General features: G+C 36.8%; 1 protein-coding gene across 1 annotated transcript in view; it reads right to left on the bottom strand.

The window, feature by feature from the left end:
- SLC9A9 (solute carrier family 9 member A9) overlaps positions 1-26,001 on the bottom strand; it is a gene marked incomplete at its 3' end in the record, with an annotated part of 191,006 nt that overhangs the window by 47,223 nt on the left and 117,782 nt on the right. Inside the window, exons 13-14 of the mRNA XM_080349551.1 lie at positions 8,841-8,889; positions 2,963-3,042 (exon numbers count right to left, since the gene is read on the bottom strand). Of these exons, the coding sequence (XP_080205677.1) occupies positions 2,963-3,042; positions 8,841-8,889 (129 nt within the window). The remainder of the gene's footprint in view (positions 1-2,962; positions 3,043-8,840; positions 8,890-26,001) is intronic.

Genomic DNA, 26,001 nt, shown 5'->3' with positions numbered 1-26,001 from the left:
ACCCAGTGATATTTGCTGGAGTAAACAATTAAAGAGGTTTGGGACTGAGAAGAGTTAAAAGCAAATTGCTGGTAGCCCCCAAAGTTATAATTTTGTTGTGAGATGTTCTGGAATGGGACAACTTTGAGATGAAAAGCCAAGAGGACACCTCTAAAAACTTAAATGATCTGTTCTTAATTTTTATTATTCCTATAGTAACATTTCTTAGTCTAGATTTTGGAGGTTGGGATGTTCTTCTTAGGTGTCAATACCTGATGCAAAGACATTTGCTTAAACAAGCCTTCTCAAAGCCAGCGGGCTCTGGATCAGCCTCCTACTGTTTCTTTCAGAATATAAAAATCAAGTTTGATTCTCAAATAGAATTTCAAGCTCTTTTTTGTTTAGTTCTACCCTAGCGTGGCATGTTGCCATTGTCTATGACTGCTGAACTAAGTGGAAATCATTCATAAGGTCAGCAAGGAACAGTATAACTTTTTCATTTCCTCAGTGATATTTCCTCCCTCTTTCTTTTCCCTTGTGAAATAAATAGGCAAAGAGATGGTATTGCCAGAAGAGTGGGTAGATTTGTGTTAATGTCGAAGAGAAAATGTCAAACTATAGATTTGTCGCAGTTTTTTATGCTTTCAAAATATATAACCAGATTATTATTTTGCTGTAATTTTTCTTTGAAAGCTTTATAATAATCTTGTATGCAATCTTTTACTGGGCATAAATACTGTGCTGCATGACAATTTCTTTCAAAGTTTAGCAGTGCAGATTTGTAACATTAGGCAAGGGAAAGCAAAAGAAAGTTTGGGTGGATAATTTCTCTCCCTGAAAAGAATGTATTTCAGAAATAGTCACACCAAAGAAGTGCTCAGAGCTGAGAGTCACAGCATTAGTGAGTTGAACCATTGTTCTGTGCAGGTATATGGGTATGTATTTCTAGGATTAGTAAAATGTAGAAGCATTATTTGTAATAATAAAAATATATTTTAGGATAATGGCAGGGATATAATCTCTTAAAATCTAAACTCTAAGGGAAGATTGTGATTTGGCTGAGAGATTGACACTTATTTTTTTTTTTTTTTTAAGAATATTTAAAAGAAATCACTTAAAATATTTTATTAAAATGCAAAAGGCACAGAAACCAGGCTTTCTAGCATAAAGTATTAGTCACTCATATTTCAAGATTTCTACCATAAAGAATAACCTCTGAGGTGGCACTTCTGTTGCATTCTACAGTCCTTTCATTTTGCATGTACTCTTGTCTGTCTTCTTCATATTGATTTCTCTCTCTCCCTTCTGCCTCTGTCCCTTGTTTTCTTGCTTGACTTTTGTTGTCTCTTTCATGTATCTTTTATTTTTATTTATTTTTTTTTAAACTTGTGTCTGTCCTGTTTTTCCTTCCACATTTCTTTTTCCTGTTCTTTTCAGAGTAAAATTTTTTCCTTGTTAATCTGTTCCTTCTGACTCAGAGTTTCTAAGATACCACAACCACAGGCTGTTCCTTCTGAAAAAGAAGTGGAGCTGAGTGGTAGTTAAAGCCAGTTATGCTGGTACTCAGCATTAACATTTAAACACATTCCCTATTTATATATAATATTCACCTACTATTTCAAAGCATTCTTGAGGAATTGTCATAGGGAAATATTTTAATACTATGTGCTTTTTGGTCCTTAAAACTGGTCTGGCAGATTAATTAGGGCAATACATTAATTCTTAACCAAAAAAAAATTTGTTTTTCATCAAAAGTCTCTGAAGGATAACTTCACTTGAATTCTCTAAGGAAGCTGTATTCTCAAAGAGTTACGACTTTATCAGCCAAAATAGTTCATCCTAGTTTGCTGCAGCTGGTATCAGAAAAACATACATATAGCGTGAGCATTAATCTCTACTCAGTAGTGCAGGGTAATGGCCCAAGAGATGTGCTATTGAATAATGGAGCCTACTGGTAGAGCTTTGCCTGTTTAGCTCCTGAGCCACTATGCATGGAAATCAGCAGATGGGCTTCTCTTATGTTCATTGTATATCTTTGTTAAAGCCTTAGGGCATGATTGTTATTGTGGGATCTCACTGATGGCTATGCAAAGCCTTCACAGAGTCAGTTTAAAATGGCAATACATTAGAACGGTAGTTTTGCCATCTTTGCACAGGCATTAGTGACAGCATGAATGTCAAAGGGTGCCTGTTCTACCTTGGTTTTGGGAGGATGTTCTTCTTAAGGATATTAAAAAAAAAAAAAAATCACTTAAAATACTTTCCTGAAATGCAAAAGATGTGGAAACCAGACTTTCTAGAATAAAGCATTAGACACCCATGTTCAAGATCTCTACCACATGTGCCTCAGTAAGAAAGAGAATAAAAGCACAAAGGCTCAAGAATCCATGGAAGAGGAAGCCTGAGCTCCAGGGGAGTCCTGGGAGCTACATCTTCACAATGGGTGCATCTTTCTCTGTTGTAAGAGGTGTGGGGAAACCATTGGGCTGCTTCAGTGTCCAAGTTCCTGGTTTCCCAAACACCTGATTAATAATGGATTAGTTTTATCTTGGAATTTAAAAAGGTTACTTTATTGAAAGCTATTGTCTATGTACTACTGCAGGGTGGAGCTTCTTAGCTTGCTCTTAGTCCCCATAGCCTCAATCAGGAATGTACTTATTACTGCATGGCCCAGCTTCTCTAGACTTTCTGTTTCTTTGAACATCCAATATTTCTTCTCCTTACTAAACGCATTGAATTATGCTTTTGTTTTTAAAAGTATAATATTTTTTTCTTTTTTGTTCTTAACTACTTTAAAGGTGCTAGTTGTAATACAAATATCATCTATGGTAGGAGTGTCAAACTCCTGAATAAATGTAGCTCTTCCTACATTCATACAGTCCTAAAATTACCTTTGGTCCTTGAAGGCAACTGCGAGGCTGATGTGGTCCCTGGTGAAAATGAGTTGGACAGCCCTGACCTATGGCTTAACAGAAAAGGATACTTGTGGTCAAAGCCGTACCATATTCTGAACAGCCACGCGCTCTCAGCTTTGGTTGTATTTTTATCCAAGTTAGATGCACTCTGCAAAATAAATAAATGAATAAAGTGAAAAGCATTTTTATAACATAAATAAAACATAGAGTTCCAATATTAAAAATACATGTCAAGCCAAGTGAAAATTAACTGCACTATTTATTTATTTATTTATCTATTTTTAAATTTAAAAGGCTTCTTTGGCACACAAATGTCATCTCTGAATCAGTTTAGGAGCAAATTGGCTCATATAGCACATCTCTCATTGCTATAATACTCATTGGAAGAGTGCAGCATTTACTTTTATTAATGATTGCAATTTTATTAAGCAGCTGAGAAGCACTATATTCTGAGATCAATAAAATGATATTTTGATTTAATTGCCATTGTGGGATTACTTCAGTTTACTCCTACAAGATCAGATGTTATTTGTGTACATCTAACAAAATGTCATTCCTAAAGGGATCATGATATTCTAATAATTATGACACTACTTTTCTTTCTGTGCTTCTTTCCAAGGGGAGAGGAACATGACTTGAGTAAGCAAGACTCAAAATGCTGCTTTCCTTTCTGCAAGCTAATTCAGGGGCGTGCTGCAAAGGTAGATAGGCGGACTGTCCTTTTACTCAGGGTCATAATTTGAAACCATAGAATCATAGACTAGTTTGGCTTGGCATGGGACTTTTAAAGATTGTCCATTCTAACTCCTGTGCAATGAGCAGGGACATCTTCCACTACACCAGGTTGCTCAGAGCTCTGTCCAGTCTGACCTTGAACATTTCCAGGGGTGGGGCATCTACTGCCTCTCTGGGCAACCTGTTGCAGTGCCTCACCACCCACATGTTGAAGAATTTCTTCTTTATATCTAGTCTAAATCTACCCTCTTTTAGTTTAAAACCATTACCCATTGTTCTATCACAACATTTTACCTTTGCAGTCTTTGAGATACCCTCTGCATGCTACTTGGCTGTGGCCCCTTGCTACTTCAGGTGTTTTGAACAATAAGGGCATCCAAACCCACTACTGGGCTTACTACTAGTGATCTGGAAAAGTGTCCTGAATAGCCAGAGTGGGCACCACCACAGGTGGTGCAGAATTCCTAGGTCCAGGGAGCAGTAATGATAGTTAGCTACTAGGGGTTTCTATAGGCCAGCAGTGATTGCTACTCAGGCCAGCAGTGATTGCTACTCAGGCCTGCAGCTCTTCTGATGAGTATTAATACCACCTGTGGAAGGACAAGCCCTGTTTACTCAAGGCTTGTGACTGTGTTCTTGAAGTTTATGGTTAGTGCAACTTTTGCCTTGGCTAAAATGGAGTCTTGTGTATCCCAGAGCTTCCTCAGTGACAGTGAACTTCTTGGGCACAGTGTAGTGCTCTACACCAGCAGTGTCTGTTTGCGGTGAGTTATCTTTTACTGCTTCTCTTTTTGGAAGCACTGGTTGCCACCTGAGGCTTGAAGAGAGCTATTTGCATTGCTGTTCCTTAAGAAGGCAAACTCTGCTTCTCGCTGTGTTGGTTTCTTTGGTGCTTGGAGGGCTTATGATTAGTATGATTTGGGATTTTTATTATTCTCTGATGCCCAAAATCTCTAGTACTCTGTTGCACATATCTGCTATAAGGTTTTAAGCTATTTATGGTGCAGTACTCCAAACGTCTATGTGAGAATTCTCCAAGACTGTGTCTCTTGATTAACAAATTTGTGAGAGATATTTTATGTAATACATGTGATGTCCATGATTAATGCTGCTCCTGATTCCTAGCTTGTATTGAGCTCTTGAGCATTTTGGTCCTTTGGAGGACTGAATAGTAAGCTGGATTCAAAAGTGCAGCTGGATTCCTGGTGTAGCAATATTGTCTCTGAATGTCTGCTACTCTGTCTTTTTAAAATAAACTCTGTAAGAACCACTGTGGGCACTGCTTGTGCCACCTTGCATGCAGGTACTCACAGAAAGGAGTTTGATCTTAGGGACTCTACAAGCTTGGGGAAGAGTGGCTGAGAAGTTGCCTGGTGGAAAAGGTGTTGGTCAACAGCTGGCTGAACATGAGCCAGCAGTGTGTCCGGGTGGTCAACAGCGTCCTGGCTTATATCAGCACTAGTGTGGCCAGCAGGACTAGGGCAGTGATTGTCCCCCTGTACTCGGTGCTGCTGATGCCCCACCTTGGACACTGTTCAATTTTGGGCTGGCCTGGAGCAAAGGAGGCTGAGGGGAGACCTTATGGCTGTTTACAACTATCTGGAAGGAGGTTGTAGCGTGGAGGGTGTTGGTCTCTTTTCTCAAGTAACAAGAAATAGGATGAGAGGAAACAGCCTCAAGATGCACCAGGAGAAGTTTAGATTGGATATTAGGGAAAACATCCAGTGTGAATGCTTTTGGGCTACTGCAGATTTTTGGATCCTATGATCTTAAAAAGTAACTTTTAACTCTCTCTGCACTTCAGAGATGCAGAAGTAGGGAAGGCAGCCCACCACATCTTCTGGATGATTTTTCTCTCTAGGAAGTGAGAATGCCAATGTTTCTCATCTCTTACTTGGAAATTACCCATATGGAGATTACTCTCATTAGTCACTTGCAATAAATTCACCAACCAGCTGGCAGATGAAGCTGAAGGGGAAAGTATAGATGATTTCCTTGTTATACTAATAAATATATACGGATGGTTAAATAAACTGTGAACATTAGTTTGGCAGAGATGATATTGCTACATGTTTTGCAGGCTATTTAGTTTTCTCTCAAGATCAATACTATATCCAGAAATGCTTGTAGAAAATATATTCTTTCACTGTCTCAATAGAGATTAATGTAGCAGAATTTCTAAGATAACATTAACCACCTGAATAAAATATGCTATTGACTAATTTTGCTTATGGGAAATGTGTTAAAAAGCCCACTGCTTTAAAAGCTTTTGCCTTTTTTTAACACATCAGCTTTGTAGTTCTCCTTAGCAACTATGTATCCTGCATTCTGCTTATCAGAGTTAGCTTTAGTGTTTATACTCTGAATTTACGTGATATGCAGCAAACTGCTTTTGTTTATTTTTATATATTATTTTCTATAAAATCCTTGTATCAGCAAACTGCTGATATGCAGCAAACTGCTTTTGTTTATTTTTATATATTATTTTCTATAAAATCCTATATGCTGCCTATAGTATATATTCTATAATTCGATTCTTTTAGAACTGAGTTGTGTCTGTCCATCAATAAATAAATGGATATGAATATGAGGCTATTTCTTCTATTTATGCTTATATTGATGAACACATTTAAAGAAAGATAAGGTAGAACTGACATAAAGAGAGATGCTTTTGATGAATGAGGTCATAATGTGGAGAAGTACAGATGCTAATTATATATAAAAAAGCTCTCCACCTCTGCTGGGGAGGGAGCACTGTGTTCCAGGTCTTCCAACTTGAACTGGAATTTGCTGCTAGCTGACTGCCAAAATTACTGGGTAAGCCACTCCAGAATAAAGCATAATCAGAAGTCCAGAAAAAAACATATACCTGTAAGTCTTGACCAAATCAAATTCTTTCAGAGAAGAGAAAATTGAATTTGTGGAAGGGAAGAAAAGAGAGATCAAGATAAAGAGGTAGGAAATGGGCCATGGAGCCATAGAGCTGCTATTGCCTCTGACATAGTACTCATGAGGTGGAAGGTGTTTAAGGCTTTTTCTGCCCCTAAAAATCCAGGTCTGGTTACAGATATGGATTGAGAGGTTCCTGCAGCATGATACCCTGTGTCCTGGTAGAGTGGTCACAGAGGAGATGGATCCAAATCTCTGCAGCTGACCTTGTGGCTTCCCCATTCTGGCTGAGTACTCTGGCTGGGAAGGGAATAGCCTGGAGGCTTTTTTCCTACTAATTTTGCTGTCTTATAAACATCTTATTCTTGAGAAGATACTCAATTCTCATTTCTGGTACAATCCCGCTGAAGCTCCAATTAACAGCACTAAGAGTTGGCATGTGGTTTAGAGCTCATCTAAGCATGAGCTTTAACTTGTAGTGGGAGATGCTGGCACTTGATATGTTATTTGTCCAGGGATATATGCAAGAAAAACAGCTGCTTTCACTGTGAAGACACACTAACATAGGAAGAAAATGAAAGGTGGGTAAACTAAATAAAAACATTGTATTAGAAATAAAGAAAAAAGACAACAAAGGGGAATGAGAGATCAGAGAAAATTATGAGAGAACCTGACATAAATTGAATAACTGTGATAGGTACTGAGTTAAAACAAAGAGGGCTATAGAGAATGCGACAGAGTTCTCAATTAGTAAAAGAGCGAGATGTCAAAAATGTTCAGACAAATGAAAATAGAATACAATGGGGGGGTGGGAAAGAATAATCAGAGCATAAAAATTACCTTCCAAGGTAAAATTTACTACTATAAGGAATGCTGACTTAGACATGATAGGGCATGAAAGGTGTTATATTTATTTACACCTCCTATGTTGTATTGCTGAGTTTTGTCAACAGAGAAAGGTGTTAAATCACAGGGCACAGTTGGGACACTGGATGTGTTATTGTTATTTATGAATATTATTATTCTCATGTTTAATAAAATGAGAAAATGAGATAGTTATTGACTCCTGAAGAAAACAAGTTTGGGCAAAACATCCATTCGGTCAATTTTATACTGCATTCAGTGTTCTCTGATCTTTGATAATTCATGAGTGCTGCAAAGTAGAAAATTTCTGAAATGATATATCTTTAAAATTCAGTTAAGAGTAGATTAAGGCTCTGTGTTCTGGCCTTGTTCAGAATTTGGGTAGAGGCATTGCAAGAGTTCCTACCAAGATGCTCAGGAGGCTCATATTAGTGATTAGTCCCCTCAGACTCAGAATAAATCAGCATCTTGGCATGGTACAGTGGAATGTTATGCTCACCCTTTTAATAGTGACTGAGTTGTAAAACTAAGATATGAATAATATTATTTTTCCATTTTTTCAAAGAAACAGGACAGTTAGGCACCTGAATACCATTCAGTTTCAATGAAAGCTGAGATCCTAAATGCCTTTGGATATGTGCAAATATGTAAATGTTAAGAATACTCAGTATGTAAGATACATTAAAATTCTACCTAATGATATCTTTAATGTATTTTCAAGTGAATGGAGTATCTTATTCATGTCTTTCCCTAACTCATTTTCTGCATTGATATCACTGTTGTGTGATTTCTAGCTCAGTCCCAGTTGCGCAGTCTGACAGTGCTTGAGCTGGTGCTACCTGGAAACAGAAATCTGCAGACTTCTTGTGTTGCTGCAGGCAATGCTGCAACTGAAACAATGCTGTACATGCGTGACAAAAAAGGGAGGGTGACAGGTGAACAGCTGCAGCTTGTTAAATAGCCTCCTTTAGTTTAAAGTCTTCATGTTTGCAATGTACTTAAGTTTCCATGGGAAAAATAACTAAGAAATATTTTTTAGAAACCTGACCTACTAGAATTAAACGTTACACATTCTCCTTTTTTATTGCAGTGAATTAAACACTGTTCTGAGATGTCTCATTTCCATAAATGAAGCATTTGGAAGGTCATAAATATTTGGATTTATCAAGGTGATATTTCTATTATTTTGTTTATTAGACCTGTAATGATATCTTCACAATTATTTATAATTTTCTTCAAAACTCTCTAACATTTTAGTTACAAAATTTTCATGAGTGCATGCACATTGAAAAATATATATCCTTTCTTTGTACCTTTTACAATACAGATACTCTGCAGCTACTTTTTGTTTTCAATGTGCCTGTTTTAAACATTTTCAACTATAACACTATTTTGACAAATGTGATCTGCCAACAATGGAACAATTTTTAATTATGTATGTCTAAAATCCTGACATACCTGGCTTTCAGCTACTGCTTTCAGATCTTCATCTGGATCTACGCCAACTCTGTTAAAAAAAACCCAACAAACAAACAAAACAAAGACAGATGATAATGGTCTGATGTATAGGAGAGAGAGCCTTGAGGGTAGAAATGTTTCTCTTGTGCCACTCATTTCCTGCTAGGTGAAAAATGCAAAGAAGAGCTGGCAAAACATTAAGATCACTTCTTTAATCAAGGGAGTTCTTAATAAGTTTTAGGGAAACTTGAAATTCTTTTTAACTGCCACTCATAACACCTGAGATTAGATCTTTACCTTGGCTCTGATCTACATCTGGGGAGAGACAACCAAGACATTAACCAGTGCTATGAAATCCTTAATTACTGGCAGAAGAGAGGTGTTGAGGAGGAACTGGAGGTAGACAGGTGGTGTGGAGGGCAGGACTCTGGTGTTTCTGGACTGTGCTGCATTATGGATTGACTGTAGCATTTGGAAAGGGCTTTACTTGGTGCGCAAGGTATGGGGAAGCAAACTAGAGGGGAGAGGAGCTTGCAGTGGCTGATGTGCAAGATGAGGAGAAGCTGGGTGGTGTTTTACTAATATGGACAGGAAAAAAGTAAAATTGGCTGTTCAAAGTGATGCAAATAAAATGTACTTTTTCACTAGGTATTAATATAAGGCCACTTTACTGTTTTTCTGACATTCATCCTTCTTGAGCGTACCTTTGCTTTTGGTAATAACACATCAAAATAGATTTTAAGATAATACTTTATATTAACAATTGCATCCCTCGGCATTCTTTCCTGTAAATATTGTGCATATGCTCTTATTCAGTTAGAGACAATGACAGGAACTATATGCAAAGTAGATGCTTTTTATATGTAAATACTGAATGGAAGAGGAAAAAAAAGGCGTTTGTTTCTGTCATAGCTCTTGAGCTTCAACAGATTTTAGTCCTTCAGGCATAAATATATCTATCTTATTAAAAATAAGGATCCTGATGCTGACTCAACAAGGAGACAGAATGAATAGCTGTTTCTTTCTCTTGTTTAGTTCTGTTGTTCTTTAAATGTCTAGAAAAAACTTCTGATGGCACTAACCTAGTCATTAGTTTGGAGTACAGCAAGTTAGGTATTTTCCATTTCATTAAAATAGTACACAGATTTAACCACCGGACTGATATTGGATTTACTGTTGTCATGTACAGGACAGTGGGGTCCAGGGCCTTACCTGTTGTGCTCAGCATTGCACGACCAAGCGGTGTATGACAGCCCAGCACCGCGGGGTGTGCAGCGGGACATGGGGGCTGAAACTGTGGCAGAAATGGAACTGCCATGGGCGCAAACTCACAAAACAGGTCAGAATCACAGAGAGACTCCTGTTCTCCTAAAGGCAGTTAAATGTTTTTCAAACTATGCTTATTTGCTAGATGTGTTCACCAATAGCACTACTTGGCCAATACACCAGCAGTACAATAGTTAAGGATTTGCACAGTTTTGGAAATAAAAATATTCAAAGCATTTATGCATGATAGGTGCAGCTGAAAGGCTACAGCACAAACTTCCGCACACTCTTCTCCTTAATGAGCTTGACTTGACCTCAAAGAATCAGTCTTCTGGGACAAAAGTAATTTTGCCTTCATGCAGTTCTGAATTTACTAGAGTTGAGAAACTGCCAGTTCTGACTGATTGTGTGTCTTGGAGTAGTGATGCATTTATTACAGAATGAGCTAAGGCAACAGAAGACATTTCACCCAGGACTAAAAGGGCCGTAATAGCAAATGGGAAAAGGGTAGACAATGAATGGAGCCAATAAGAACCAGAGTTTTTGACTGTGATATCATTTCAGGAATGGCGATATAACTACTGACTAATAATTGACAACAGGAATCCCTTGGCATAGAAAAAAAAAATCTGGATTTTGAGTTCTTGCAGCATTTGTGGTATGCTTAAACTTTTCTACATATATAATTTCTCATCCTTATAGTTTAAGAGATAGCTAGCTGTTTTGCCTTGTTTGTTCTGTAGACAATAGATTATTATAAAATGGCACATATGAAGATATGTGAAATCTTACAGGAATACTACATTTAAAGTCAGAAAGAATTGGCAATAAATACATAATGAAATGACACTTCTTTTTACACATGAAAAAGAAAAGGAGACTTCTATGCCACATGAAAGCCACAGAGCCACAGCTGATGTTTTCCTTTGGTCTGGTCTCTACTATAATTTAAAATACAGGACCAGATACTATTGCTGTTTTTCCCATGGAACGGTATCTCACTGCTGGAAATTAGTGTGGGTAATACAATCTTACTTATTGATTTAAAGTTCTTTGGGAAAAGGACCAGACCATTCTTTGCATTCTATGGGACAGCTTTTATACATTAAAATAGCAATGTATATTTTGTAATAATTTGAAGATTAGCAATTTTATTAAGTTTGCACTAGGCAGACTCAGTTCAGTCAATTCTGAAATTGAGGCTATAATTATTTAATATGCAAACATAGGCTTGGGAGCCTAACATCAGGCACCCAGCATTGACAATCATGGTCTGCTATAATTAACTCTGATACACTTGACATGAACCAGAATGCTATTTTTAGACTGCAAATGCTGAAAAAACAAAGCATAACAAATTATATGAGACAGTCAAGACAACTGAAATTACATACAGATACGCACTTCAAGTTTACATCCTTGACTTCCTCAAAAGACCTGCTATATCTAATGCTTTTGCCACTAGAATTTGCAAACTTAAAATTAATATAAATTATTATGAAGACCTTTAAGAAATACTCTTGGTAATAGTTGTATAAGCAAGCACCTTTCCCTCTTTAACCTTCCTTGTTTTCCATTTCTCTGAGAAGATTTAATAGATGGTCAGAAAAATATTTCCTTAGTATTTTTTCTCCTTTCTTGCTGTCAACTTTGTCTCTTTTCTCCTGCTATTTTGTTTTACTTCTTGCTGCCTCCCTTTTCCATCCTTCTGTCCCACTTTCCTGGTTGCTTTCTGTTTCTTGTTCATTTCTTCTTGGCTCTTCTAAATATTGTGTGCTTCTATTGCTGCCTATTTTTGCATCTTTTTATATGTTAAACACTTTGGATGACTTCTCTACTATAAAAACAAATGCAATGATGCGTCAATCAGCTCTATATTGCAGTGGAGTTTAACTACTCTGTGTATTTAAGTAGGTTTTAGTAATGTCTTGGATTCAAATGCCTTAGATATGGAGGAATTCAAAATCCTGAAAGCTGCTCTGTGTTCTTTTTTCTCTGGGTATTTTTTGGGGGGGAGATGGGGGAAAGGTGTTGCGGGGTGTGTGTGTGGTTTTAAGTAATGGATGTATCAAAACCTGAATTCAGAGATTGTTCAAAATTGCTATATTCAAAATCTGGAAGTGAAGCTTGTGACTACAGCCAGACACAAGCAATTAGGCCCAAGTATTGCTAGGAACTGTGCATTAGTCTGCAGAAGCGCCCTTTACAGTTGACGGTATTTAAATCCCCGTGTGCTATCAAGTGCATCATTTTTTTTTTAGTCACAGTCAGAATGCATTTGGTAATAAGAGAAGGAATTTGTCTCTGAATACAAAGCAGTCAATAACGTCTTTTCTTATGTGGTTTGAAATGAAAATGGATGGAAAGATAAATCCCAAATTGTCAGGGGAACTAGTAGTAAGAAATACAAAACCAATCCATAGGAATACCGAGTAGTAAGTCACTATTCAGGCATTGCAAACTTTTAATTTCTTCACTTCAAATCACCACAAAGTCAACACAGTTGGATACAAATCTTTGCTTTCTATGTTGAAGCCAGAGAAATATGTATAGACTAGTGTTTTCATGAGGATCTAGGCATGTAGAGCAGAAGTCTGGGTCTCTATACTTACAAGTGTGATTCACAGCCCTCCCTCACTTTAGGTGCCAAGGAATCTGTAAATTGAGACATTTCTCTGAAATCTGAATTCTAATTACTGAAATTCTGCTTCTGGGTCTATACAGGCTTTCTGTATTTGCGGAAGGAGCTTGGTTCATGCAAGCTGAATCTTCTTTGCAGTCCCACCTAGTCTACTTTGCTGTCAGATTTAGCCATGGCTCCTCTGCTCCCTTTCCAAACCAGGAGGGAACCAAAGGCAATTCAAGAAGTGAAAAGTCTGACATTTCTTTCTGTTTGAGGCCTCATACTAGACAATGGGGATAATAATACTTTCTTCACCCCATTGCTCATCAGTTTTGTGTATTCAGCTTGCAAGTACACATCCTTCATCACATTTGTATAAAATCTAGCTTAAAGCTATGATTTTGTTTAGAGCCCTAGGAGTGCTGCTGTGTAAAATAATTAATAACAATATCGACTTCTTTGCTTGTCAAAGGTTTTACTGGAAGAACTCACCTTCTCTGTGCAATTGCGTCAGCCTTCCACTGGCCGTCTCATTGTAACTGAAAGAACCTTTAAGCCTCAGCTTATATCTCAAAAAGCTGTGAATACCAGGAACGGTTTTTTGAGTAAGTGATTTATAACCCAATTTTCAAAGATGGCCATTAAGCAGCATTTGCAACAGGAGTCTTGAATATTTTTGCATGAATAAATCTGAAGCTTTTGGCTATCCATCATCAGGATATTACATTCAGCACAGAATTATTAACTGTGAAGACTAGAAACAGGAACAAAATCCAAAAAAGATTGTTTCACCATCTCTAATAAATCATTAAAATTGAAATTAAAAAACCCTTCAGGATGAATAATGGTTGCTCAGGCCATTATTCTTGTCCATGTGGCAGTAAGTGTGATGTGTATTCCTAACAGACTGACACCTAAAATCTGCTTTTGCTTCTAGATTGCTATATCACTACTACATATTGCTATTGCTGTGGACTGGTGCTGTCAAAAATATCTGCTTTTTATAGTACAATATTTCGATTGACATGAACCCTATGGAGGCTTGTGGCATGAGTATAGATCTTTAAAGTTCATCTCAAGCTGATTTTGTTAATAAATGAAACCACTTTAGGTTTAAGGCAAGAATAATCAATTGTGTCTCAGCAGAAAGAACAAATCAGTTTAATTTCATGCTGGGAAGGATTAAAATAAATTATCAGGTAAATGATGCTTCCTAAATGGTTATGACAGCTGTTTGTCATGTGGCTAATGCTTTCTATCTTATTAACACAGCATACTGAACTAAAATGCAGAGTGTGATTTTTAAACCCACAGAATCATGTGAGAAAAGGGAGGTGTAGTTTGACTTTTGAACTTGTAATTTTGTAAAACTGGTGAGATTTTTTTTGGAAATGCTTCTGCAAAATATTAATCCTATGGTCAAGGTCTGTGGACCATTTTTGGTGGACATATGGAGAACTACTTGGTTTTAGAGTGTGCAATCAAATTAATACAATAACTGTATAAATGCTTTCCAAGTAAAGAAGGGTTGTGATGCATGAAGATAATGCGTGAATGTAGACAGATGAAGCTGAAGAAGGAACTGTAGTACTCTACAAGAGATCCACAAGTTATAGTCTCTAGATGTGATCTTAAGTATCAAAAAGATTGTAAAATTGTGGATAATGTCACTGCATAAAATTTTACCAGTTGCTTCCCTACAGCTGTGCAGCTGTGTGAAGTATAAAGCTAAAATTTAAAAATAGATGATGGCTTTCATTTACATTTACATCATGCACTTATGCAGATAGCAACTAGAAAAGAAAAAAAAAAAAGGATCTTTAGTTTTCTGGTATCTGATTATCTATCCTATTAATCTTATCATGATATAGGGGGGAGGGATAAAATAGTTTGGTCACTTTGAAGTCTGTATAGCAGAATGTAATATCAGACAGCTTACAACCATGACAGCATGGCAGTCCGGCTTGGGAGTTCGGGGCAGCAGTGATTTATGTCTCTGTAATGCTTCTGGCACGCACAGTAGAATGTCACTGCGCTACATGAATATACCTGTAGTGAGGGATCAGGCCTCTTGCTTAAAAATGTGACTCGAACTTGACTAAAATGAGCATCACTTAAATTCTGTGAAATTTTTAGAAATGATAATTTGTCATAGTGTGAGTGGATATAAATAGAATTGGCATAAAATCAGCATGAAGGTTGGCAGCAACCAAAATAATGTGAACTTCCGTGTGGTGACAATGTAAGAACTGGGTCTTGTTTCAGATTTATGGAAAGATCATTGTAGTAGATTCTCAGTTGATTCTGAAAACCGTCAGGTGAGGCTATTCTGCATTCTTGTGTATACATGTACACATGTGCAGTCTTTTGGGATCCAAACTCACATTTGCTTCCTGCCTCTGATACTGGCTGCATGAGAAATGTGATTTCTGTGTTTTCTCTAGAACTGTTTGCTTGGACTTCACAAGAGTTGTCCTACTAAATATGTTCAACATATGGCTCAGAGGCAGGCAGTGAAACCCCCAGACCCTTGGCAGCCATGTGAGCCCGCCAGTCAGGACATCAACTGATCAGCACTATTTTGCTTCTTTTCTGTACTGATGTCTCTTCTGAGAAACTCTCCCTTGCTTTACAACTTTTTTTTTTCTCTTTGTTTTTGTTTTCCCCTCTATTTTTGTTTTTCTTATTTATATACAATTATAGTTTGAGATTTATAAAACTGCTTGCTTTCCAAGCATTCCATAAGCAAGTCCTACAAGCTTCCTCTAACTTTGAGGAGCAAGGAGAGCAAAGAGAAAGTCCCGAACAGTGTCAAAAGGCTACATGGCCATAGTCAGTTAATAGTCACAGCCCTTCTCAGTTACGCTCTCTACTTATTGAACAGGTATGTGATTGCTTATAAGCAATCAGACATAGATTTATGAGAAAAGGATGAGAAAACTTGCAAGGACAGTAATCCTCCTAATTTTTTTTTAACCCCAAATCCTCAGCAAATCTAAAATTTGGGGTGACTGCATTGCTACAGGCAGCCTTCTAAAATGAAACACTCACACTAATGGTAGAATATTTAATATTAAAATGTTACAAAATTATTAAAAGCTGCATTTGTTCTAAATTGAAAAAAAACCTTTTCAGACCCAATTGAGATGCAAATATGTCTGAAGAAAAATGTGGTTACAAGGTCACATCACTTGGGAATTCTACATTGTGATTAGAGGCACTGAAAAATAACACATGGAAAATAATGTAACTTGAATACTTTTCTAAAACTGCAAGAGAAGTTTAAACGTGACGAATATCCATGATAGTAGCTGTGGTATACAGTGCTTTTATTATTTAGTTTTCACCTGAGTTTTATGTCTCAAACAAGAGGTAGGACCCCTAGAATAAGAGCTTCCCTTGATATCATATAATAGCATTGGTGCAGCATTGACTTAGAAAAGAGATGGGATTTGGGACCTATTTTGGTAGTGATGAGGTTATTTCTTTTGAGTGCCAACCCAATAAATCCCCAAAAAGCTGAGCTTTTGAAATAGTACTGGATCACTGCGGAGTGGTGAGTCTGTCATGAGGTGACTGTGATCCCTTCTGTCCACTGTTTGCCCTGTAACTGTATGGGGGAAGTGGATTAAAAAAAGTAATATGTTTTGCTTTCCCTTACTTTGAGGCAAATGATCTTGATCAGCACCTATTGGGACTGAGACCAGCCTACGTGTTTTAAGGACAAGTGATTAACGCAGAGAGGAGGAGATACTGGTGATGGCAGGTGCTTTTTTGCTGCAACATAGATGTTGCAAAATGAAGAGGTATAGGCACACAAATGCCTCTGTTTCATCCTTTCAATATGAGGCAGTACACAAAACACAATATTGATCAGCCTCCACATGCTTTAAGAAATTCAGTATTATTACCATACTTCTCTCCATGCTGTGAGGAAGTCTATGAATCAAATGCTCTGAATGCACTTCTGAAACTGCATTAATAAAAAAAAACAACCCTGGAACATTATTAGTATTTTCAGTTAACACAAAAATACAAAACACCACTACAATACAAGAAGTACCATTTCTGTACATAGCAAATGTTCTAATTGCTACTTTTATGAACACTATGGAGATGAATACAGCTTTCAAAAAAAAAAAAGTAGTCAGGAATTAGGCCATTTTGTTGGCATCTTACTTAGACTACTAATGAGCTTTGCCAGTCAGGAAAAATGAGAACTGATTTTACAAAAGATCTGTATGAGGAAAAGGAACTGTGTTCAGATGTATTTTGACAATTTCCTACAGATGAGGCTGGTTAATTCTTGGCTCAGAAATAACAGTGCCCTCCAGTGAATTATGTCAATGATTTTTAGAGCAGTAAAGTGTTTGTTTTCTGAATCACTTTAGGTGTCTGTTCCTTTATTTTCCTTGAACTTAAACAGCACAGCTTTGGAAAGAAGCCCAGGCTATTGCAGACGCATTACATTATTGTTAATGTTATTAACCCAAAGTAAACCATTAAATGCTCCCGAGGCATTAGACTAACTAATGAGATGACCAACTCTAAGTTCTCTGGGCTCACAGCATGGGGGGAAACATCATCACACTTCATCTTTTCACATTAATGTCTGAAATCTATCATGTAAAGCTGGTACTGGGAGCAGGTCTTTGCATAGCCATTGGAAGCTATGAGTAACGTTGGTCAAGCCAAATTTGTGCTACAACCAAAACACACTGAGTAAAGGCTACTGGTGTGGCTGGTGAGGACTGTGAGAAGGTACTTTGCATGAAAGCTGTCACTCATCTTTCCATTTAGGCTGTGCTATTCACAAGCGGTTTGTAAAACAGCTGAATTGCTTAAATTAATATTTAATTTCTGGTGTGAAATATGTTCTCTGAATTCCTACCTGAAATGTTCAGAATAGCAGGAAATTATACTAAGGACTTGTATGGATTGATTGACCCAAGGCTGTATTAAACACACATTCATGGTATATTGGAGAATATACCTTTAAAGATACCCTTTGATAAAACAGTTGTACAGGCTATGGCAAACTGTCATTTCTGAATTCTTGAAATTGTCTTTAGAGCTGAGGTCACTATGTTTGTTAGCAGATACATTGCAGCTGGTAATCTAAGTATTGATAGGATTTTCTTCATGTTTTCTCACATAGAAGGAAATACTGTAGAACAGAGTGTGCTCAGTTAACTGCAACTTAGTCATATAAACATAGAAAGGATACTATGAAATTTAAGAACATTATTTTTTAGTTATCTATTTTCAGATCAGATGTATAATTGTTAAATTTTGCCAACTCTGGGCATTCACCTTCTTTTTACATTTGAAATTACAAATCAAACTTTATAAAGAAACAGCCTATGGAAAAGTCTCAGACTGAGTAAAATGTTATGTACAAAAGTGGAAGAATTTGCCTATATTTTCATTGTTTGTATGCAGTGTCAACAATTATTACCCCTTCAGCTTTAATGGCTGAGAAACACCTCCCCACATCCATATTGAAACACTCTTTAAAGCCATTTTACATACAGTGGGATAAACAGTAGTGTCATTTGTTAAGACAATGTTCTAAAACACTGCTTAATGGAAAATTTAACTTTCCATTTCTTTTGCAACACTTTGCTTCTCAACAGCTAAGAGTTAAAAAATTACTCAGAAAGATAGCTATTTTATTTGATTTTGTTATTCTACCATTTAAAAAAAATCTACATAGATTATATGCTCCTGATATAATAAGTATCAGTCAAAGCATAGTAGTCTTTTTGATAGAGAGTGGCTAAATGGAAGTGCTAGAAAAGTATGGTCCACTTCATCATCTAGTGTTTCTCATTCTATATTGTTTTTTAATTAATGAGTTGTTTTATTCCACTGTAATCTTGGTCTGCTAATTGTACTGTTTAGTTTAGACAGTGTAGGTTTCATTTGACTTTTAAATTTACTTTTCCAATATAATCCTTCCTTCAGAATCTTGACCATCTTTATCAGTTTCAGGCAACACATTTAGATCTCACATGGCTGTTTCAAATAATGTTTAGGCTATTAATATAAAAAATTATTGTCTCCAAAATAGATACTGATCTATAGTCACAGTGTTTGTAATGCTAGGCAATGCCAAAACTATTATTAATGTATAAGTGCATGTGTGCGTGCTCATAGACAGACTTTCCAGCTCTGTACTACAGAGGTTCCAGAAGGAAAAATACCTTCTAGTACAGTTGGCAAATCTGGAGTAGATGCCATACCTGATAGCATAAGCCGGGCTAGTCACACTGCTTATGGAGCACTATATAGCTTTGGTAGAATGCTGTTGATGTTTTGTGTATTTTTAATTTTCCGTTTTGCAGCAAGGTTCACTTCTACAGCAGTAACAAAGATATATACTTTTACCTTAGTGCTGTATTTATCCAGAACTACAGGAGCTGTCACTTATATCATAGTATGTTAAGTCCCTATCTAGAGTTCAGAAAGTACACTGAAGACAAATGTTGGGGTTGGTTTTTTTTTTTACTCTTAAATATAGTAGTCTCACATTTTAAAATATGCATGATTTTGGTAATAAACTAATTAATCTGGAGAGAACAAAAGCTTAAGCGGAATGTAAATGATCCAGAAGCCTGGGTCTGGTGCCCTAACGTAAGTGAAATTCAACCTATATACATACATTTGCATTATGTCATGTTGTATTCAGAAGAATTCAGGAAATGTCAGGCACTTATTTTGCATTTGCAAATACTTATTCTGGGAAAGGAAAGATTTCAAATGTCAATTCTAGCTTTTTCATTTTGTGTCATCAACTGAAATGTGGCTCAAACTTCTTGATTATGTGAATTCTGTCCATCTCAAGTAAAAAAACTTCCCAGTTTTCTCCTTTTTTTTTTTCTTTTTTCTTTTTTTTTTTTTCTTTTTCTTTTTTTGGCGGGGTAGTGAACTGAATTGGCATTCTTGGCTGGTTTACTGGGGGCTCTCTCCTAAACATGTACTCTTTTGAGATTTTTTTTTGTGCTGCCTCTGTCCGTCCTTGCAAGCCTTTTACAAGCAGCCAGAAGCAGAGTTAGTTGCTCTCTTGTTGAGTAGCGCTAGCTGTGACGCTGTAGTTAGGGTTGATAAAACACTTTCATTTTAATTAATTAAACCATTTATCTTTCTTACAAAAGCTTTTGGAGACAGTCTTCAAAGCTTCTAGAACAGTGCTTTGTTTTGTTCCTCTCCCCCCCTCACTTATAACCATATATACAGCTTGAGCATAAAGCCTGAAGTTCCAGTTGAGGCTGCCTGCCATTTGAAATGGGTGCAGTGGAAAAGGAGCCCTGGGAGGATGAGATAGGGAGTGTGCTAGAAATACTCATAGTTTTACTTTTGCTTCTTGTGCTGCTTTGCAGTTTGTTGAATGTGTTTGCTGCATTATGATTAAGCAAGTGACTCCACTTCATTCCTGTTGTGATTTTTGCCTTCTTGTAAAATTAAGAATAACCTAATGCACATAGCAACTATGAGCCAACATCTGAATTCAAACAATGATGACAATGGAAGCTATAGCTTGCATGAGATAATGAAAAGGTAAAGCGAAGAAAGTAAAGAGTGAGAAATTGCCTCAGTCAGGGATCCCCAATGCATGTTATACTTCTGCCTACAGGTCAAGAAAATAAATGGCTGTTATTATGACAGCCTGCACCAGCTGAGGATCTGTCCCAACTTATCCACTGCCACTCAGCTTCCCTGGGGCTCCAAGTAATTCTCTGTGGTAGTGACTGTGGGCATGTGTGATAGTTCTGTCGCTGGACACTGGCCTCAGGTTTCCTACCTTACTGAATAGAGTGAGAAAACTTGATATCTGAAAGGCAAGTCTAATGCTCAAAATTCCACATACCCTGCACAATCATGAATCAGTAAATACTGTGAGACAGGACTTCTAAAATGTATTGGATTTTCCTTCTGTTCATGGTTTAACATTGAGATCCAAAGAGACCCTGTATACATACAAAAGTTGATTTGTAAACCACAAAAGCCATTTTAATTTTTTAAAAGCCCTATAAAATATAACTTTTCCTCTTGTTGAGAGACAACACTTATTGATAAAATTATCAATAAATTAGGCATTTTAAAAAGGATTTTGTTTACTTCTTTGTTAGTATGATTGCTGACAGTTTGTTTAGCTTAGTACAGCTCAGTGTGGCACCCCAGGGAGCTTTTTATCTAAAATACAAAACTAGGAAGGCAGGAGACACTGAAACTCAGAAAAGATAAATTAATTATACATTAGAGAAAGAAGATGCATATCCCAGAAAGGAGCAATACATTTAAAATGTAAGAGTAGTACAAATTGAGGCATATGTAATAAATGGGATTGAAAGCTGTGACACTTGCTTAATCTAAGTTGAAGAACTTGTCCCTTGTTTATAATTCAGATTTTCAATGTAAGAGATAGCAAAGTAGCTCACAGTCATTATGAATTAGATTTCATAGCAATAGGGCAATGTAAATAAATTCCCTGAAGTCCAATGCAATGTTTTTTTTTCCAGTACTGCATTGAGCATAAACAAGAAAGGCTGTGGGCTGTCTTTTGGAATTAGGGTGGGTGAATGGATGATTTTTTTACTTATCAACGTTGGAAGTATTAAAATAGTATTTTTGAAGATGTGGAAGAAGGAAATAATGCTGCTTAATTGGTAAACTAAGACATGGCCATTGAACCAGCTTTGGCAACTCATTTCATGGGCTGAAAAGTTTTCTTAGTACTCTCAGAATCAGTGAAATGTAAACTCATGTTCAGTTACTACTTTAGGAAGGAACAAAAGTAATGAGGACCCCAAATGGTGCCCACCTAAAATGGGAGTTAGTTACCAACAGCCTGAGATATTCAGATCAATAAAGGACAGTGAGATTGATGGGAGATAATGTAGTCCCACTGATCTCAAGGAAAAAAAAAAAATGATCTTTGGTATTTTTTTGAAAACTTGATCTTCAGTAAATTCATATATGTGTATATGTAAGGGTCATTAGGTCAGAAAGCACGTGAAAAATCATTCTGTATACTACTGAATAGAGTTCTGATCTTTACTATACAGAAAATTACTGTATTTTAGTTGATGACTCATTTTACATAAAACAGAAAAGCTCATTTGGACAGGAGTTAAAACTTCTCCAGTGAACACATTAACCACTAGACTACAAAATAATTTTATCTAATTTTCTGGTTCAGTAAATACAAATTATTTTCTGTCCTCTCTGCTTGGCTCATCTCATGGATACATATCCATACATGTGCAGAACTGGTGATGTTTGGGCTAGAATTCCTCCAGAAAGGTGGAAGAAATAGGTGCGAATCCAAGGAAGCAGAGAAGTCCGGAGCTGCTGAGATGCAGCAGGCGAGGGAGAGCTGGGCCACTGCTGCTGGGGCTGAAATGAACACAGAGCTGCCACAGCATGTGTAGGAATCCCTTTGGGTGGAGATTAGAAAAAGTCAGGGAGACTCAGGCAGATGGCCCCAACCTCCCCTAGATGCTTGACCAGGCTTAGTGTCCATGGGTGAGGGAATAGCAAAGGACACTGGGAAGTTTCAAGGTCACAACACCTTGTCTGCCTGTAAGATCAGTTCAGCAAAGCGTGGGTTTTTAGCATATTTTATAGGGTATATTTATATTTTCTTTTTAGGGTATTTCACATAAACAGCTCTTTATATATAAACTTTTATATAAACGGCTGTTATATACATTTATTTACACAGAAAATATCTTGGCTTTATAAAAACAGAATTTTATGTACAGTTTTAAAATTCCCTTATATATTATTTGTTACCTAGAAACTGATAATATGCTGTAAGTGCATTGAAATCAATTACTTCTTGCTGAGATAAGAGGTAATTTTCTCATTTAAATCTCATAGATGCACTGACTAGCAGATCACCGTTGGGCTGTTTCTGCACTGATAATTCACTACAAAAAGCCTGTGTTATAGTGTAATTTGCTGTTTACCAAATGCTAAAAAGCCCACACTGCTATACAGAGCCTAGGTTATTTAATATCTGCTTTAATTAACCTTTCATATTCAACTAATTCTGGAACAATTTGATAGGTTTGTTATCAAGGGTGCCAGAGCTTTTATTCGACTCTACATTTTTAAACAGAACAGAAGGTTCAGAATTTCCAGAGAGAAGTTTCAGGAGACATGAAAGCTGATGTCACACAGGTCTCTTCTGTCACTGAGGTCCTCTGCAAACCCAGATACACCCACTTATACCAAAGTCTGCTTCTTTTTGCTTAGATTTAAAAGATTTCTATCAGCCTATATACTGTATAAGAGCATTAAGGCCTAATTCTCTTCCCAGTTAGCATCTTTCATCTTGGTAGAAGACATAAGATTTTACTTATTTATTTTTCTCCTATACTTTGTGTATAGTTTAAAAATGGAATTAAATATTCTTGCACTCCATAAACAACAGAGTAAAAACACATGAAAGCTTAAAAACCTGAGAAAGACTGAGATTATTTTTTTTTCCAGACGGAAACAATATTTCAAGGTGAAATGAAAACTTTCATCCCTTTAAAATGAAACACTCATTTCACTTTTTCTTAGTGAAGGAATTCTAATATTCTTTGTCAAGCAAAATGAGTGAAGAATTACTATACACACTTTGGAAATTAAGCAAACTAACAACTGTGAAGGACACGTTAATTTCATACCCCCCTATTTTTGAGGCCAGCTGACAGTATTACACAGTTCTTAAACTGTGAAAGTTCAGTGAGTTTTCAGAGCAATTATTTTGCAAAAAGCAACAACATCTGATCAATAATAGAGTTAAGAGGCATCTTGATCAATACGTACAAAGCAGGGATGTAAGATTCATCTCAGCAAATGTGATCATTGTGTTTTTTACAGCCAGGATTTTGTACCGCATATTTATCTTAAACTTTTAAGGGCTCAAATTATTTTTCTCTACCTTCTACTTACCCTCAAGCAACACTGTTTTGACACATGCTTGAAGTCAACTGGGTTTATGATTGCACCAATTTATTTTTGGTGGACTAATAGAGATAAGGGTCCAAAGTAATTGGGCATGTTTTGGTATAAAGTAATAAATCATCAGTTTTGTTCTGAAGTCCCAGGTAATTAAGACGTTCTCTAGCAGTATTTCCAGATAAGTTTGCTTGATTACTTATTTGTAGCTTTAACAAATTCATCATGTTGACTGTTGCATAGCAGCTACCTTTTATATGAGACACATTTTAATGGCAGAAATAAATGATTGCATGAAATGGAAGAGAACCTTTTTTTTTTTTTTGAGTACTCAGACATCTCAAAGCAATGGTATTTTAAAAGATAATAAAAGAAATATTTTATTTGACACCCACCCTGCTGGAAGCTATGGGTTTATTTGTAGTTTTCTGGAAATATCTAAACTATCCTGGGTTTCTGGCATGTCGAAAATTCATCTTACAATTTATTCCTGGTAAACTGAAAGGCATGAATCTTTTGTATTACTCTGCAATTTTCAATTTCTCCTATGCTAAATATTCTAGCAATAAAAGTGTATCTTTCATTATGTCCTTCCTTTCCTGTTTTCAGTTGTTATCTAGAGCTAGAAATACAAGGTATGTGAGGTGGGATTTGTTTGCTGTGTTAGGAGACTGGGCCCAAAATTAGACCCCTCTGGCCAATAAGGATCAAGAGAGTTGGCAGCAGGAGTCGGGTACGTGTCATGCACAAGTCACAGTTGCCATCCCAAATCTCCCATTCAGCCACTGCCCAGGGCTGCCTTTCACAGTTGGAGTGAGAAAACCCAAATCCTCTATATTTTGGTCTTTTTATTTTGTTTTCAAGGACTATTGCAACACAAATGTTTATAAACCTCATTGAGTATCATCCAGGCAACATGCTATGGTAAATAACTCTGAAAGATCAAATGCACACCTTATCTTAGCAGAAAAGTAACTTGCAAATAAATGATAGGCATTTCAGAAGATCACTGAGATTCATTACCTGGATGATTTCTCATTTTCAGATAGAAATGAAAGGAATTATCCAATTTCTCTTTTTATAACAACATCCAATACATCTAATGTCCAATTTTATATTGCTTCTTGATTTATAGCATTTCCCAGGCTAATTGTGTTCTAGCTACTATTATAAAGCAGATATTACGTTAACCCTTTCAGCATGGGTGTGCCCCAAGAAGAGTTTTCTCTGCTCACAGATAATTTTGTGTGAAGCAGAATATATTTCCCTAATATGTCTTTAGTCAGGAACACCAGATTTTTCCTATTTCTTGTAGATAGTGCATACATGCTAGGAGTCTACATTCCAATAAATCCAGGACTGGTGGCAGACGCCACGAGGCAAAGGGAAAGTATTACATCTAGCAATATGTTTGTATAACAAAGATCTTTAACTAGTATCTAAACCAATGTATTAGTCTGCACTACTACAGCAGATCAAAGGGAATGAAGTGATAAGCCAGAATCTGATCTTATGCTCTCTGTGCTCCATGTCACAAGTAATCAATAGATTACTGTGCAAATTATTAAATGCTTAATCACAATGATCTCTAATTGACTTGGCCAAACTTGAAGTTGCTGATACAGTGGCTAAAAGTCTTACAGCTGAAATTTTTCCTCTTTCTCCTTGGATCTCTTGTTACTCCTCTACTGCTGGACAGAGGGACTGACAGCCAGTTTCCTAGCTAAGTCAATCCTAAATGACTATTTTTCTGTCGCACCTGGAGTACTGTGTTGGATCAAGGAGAGGGCTCGACAGCAAAGATGGGTGTTGTGACATAACTCTCCTTTGGTAACCATGGGACACTGTCTGCTTTAGTTTTATTTTTAAATAATTTTCGTAGTGTTCTTTGTGATTGTGAGACTTAACTTTTAAATAGCAATGTAGATTTTGTGCCCTAAGAGTCTGCATGTAAATCAGTAGTATCCTAATGCTGAGGAGAGCCTAGGGAGTCAGCAACAGGTTTTCTCATATGTATGCAATTAGTGTTTGTTGGTGCAGGAAAAGTCAAACTATCATCAGTGTAAAAGATGCTTGGCAAAATGCTGTCCTTGAGATGTTCACAGGTGCAGAAAGTTGTGCAATTAAGGACAGTAGTAATTCAAAAATAATTGCAGCATTAGTGTTTAGAGTTGTTACAGAAAGGTGTTTCTGGATTTGAGAGGGTTTTGTTGGGATTTAAAAGACTTTCCAGGCAAAGACAGTGTGATCTCTGTTGAAAAAGTGTCTGCATTAAAAGGAACTCAGTGGGCTGAAGTGGCTTGACTGAAATTGGAC

Source organism: Nesoenas mayeri, assembly GCF_963082525.1.
Source record: "Nesoenas mayeri genome assembly, chromosome: 9".
In the NCBI taxonomy this organism is placed as follows: domain Eukaryota; kingdom Metazoa; phylum Chordata; class Aves; order Columbiformes; family Columbidae; genus Nesoenas; species Nesoenas mayeri.
The sequence above is the reverse complement of the archived record's forward strand: the minus strand, read 5'-3'. Positions and strand labels throughout refer to the sequence as shown.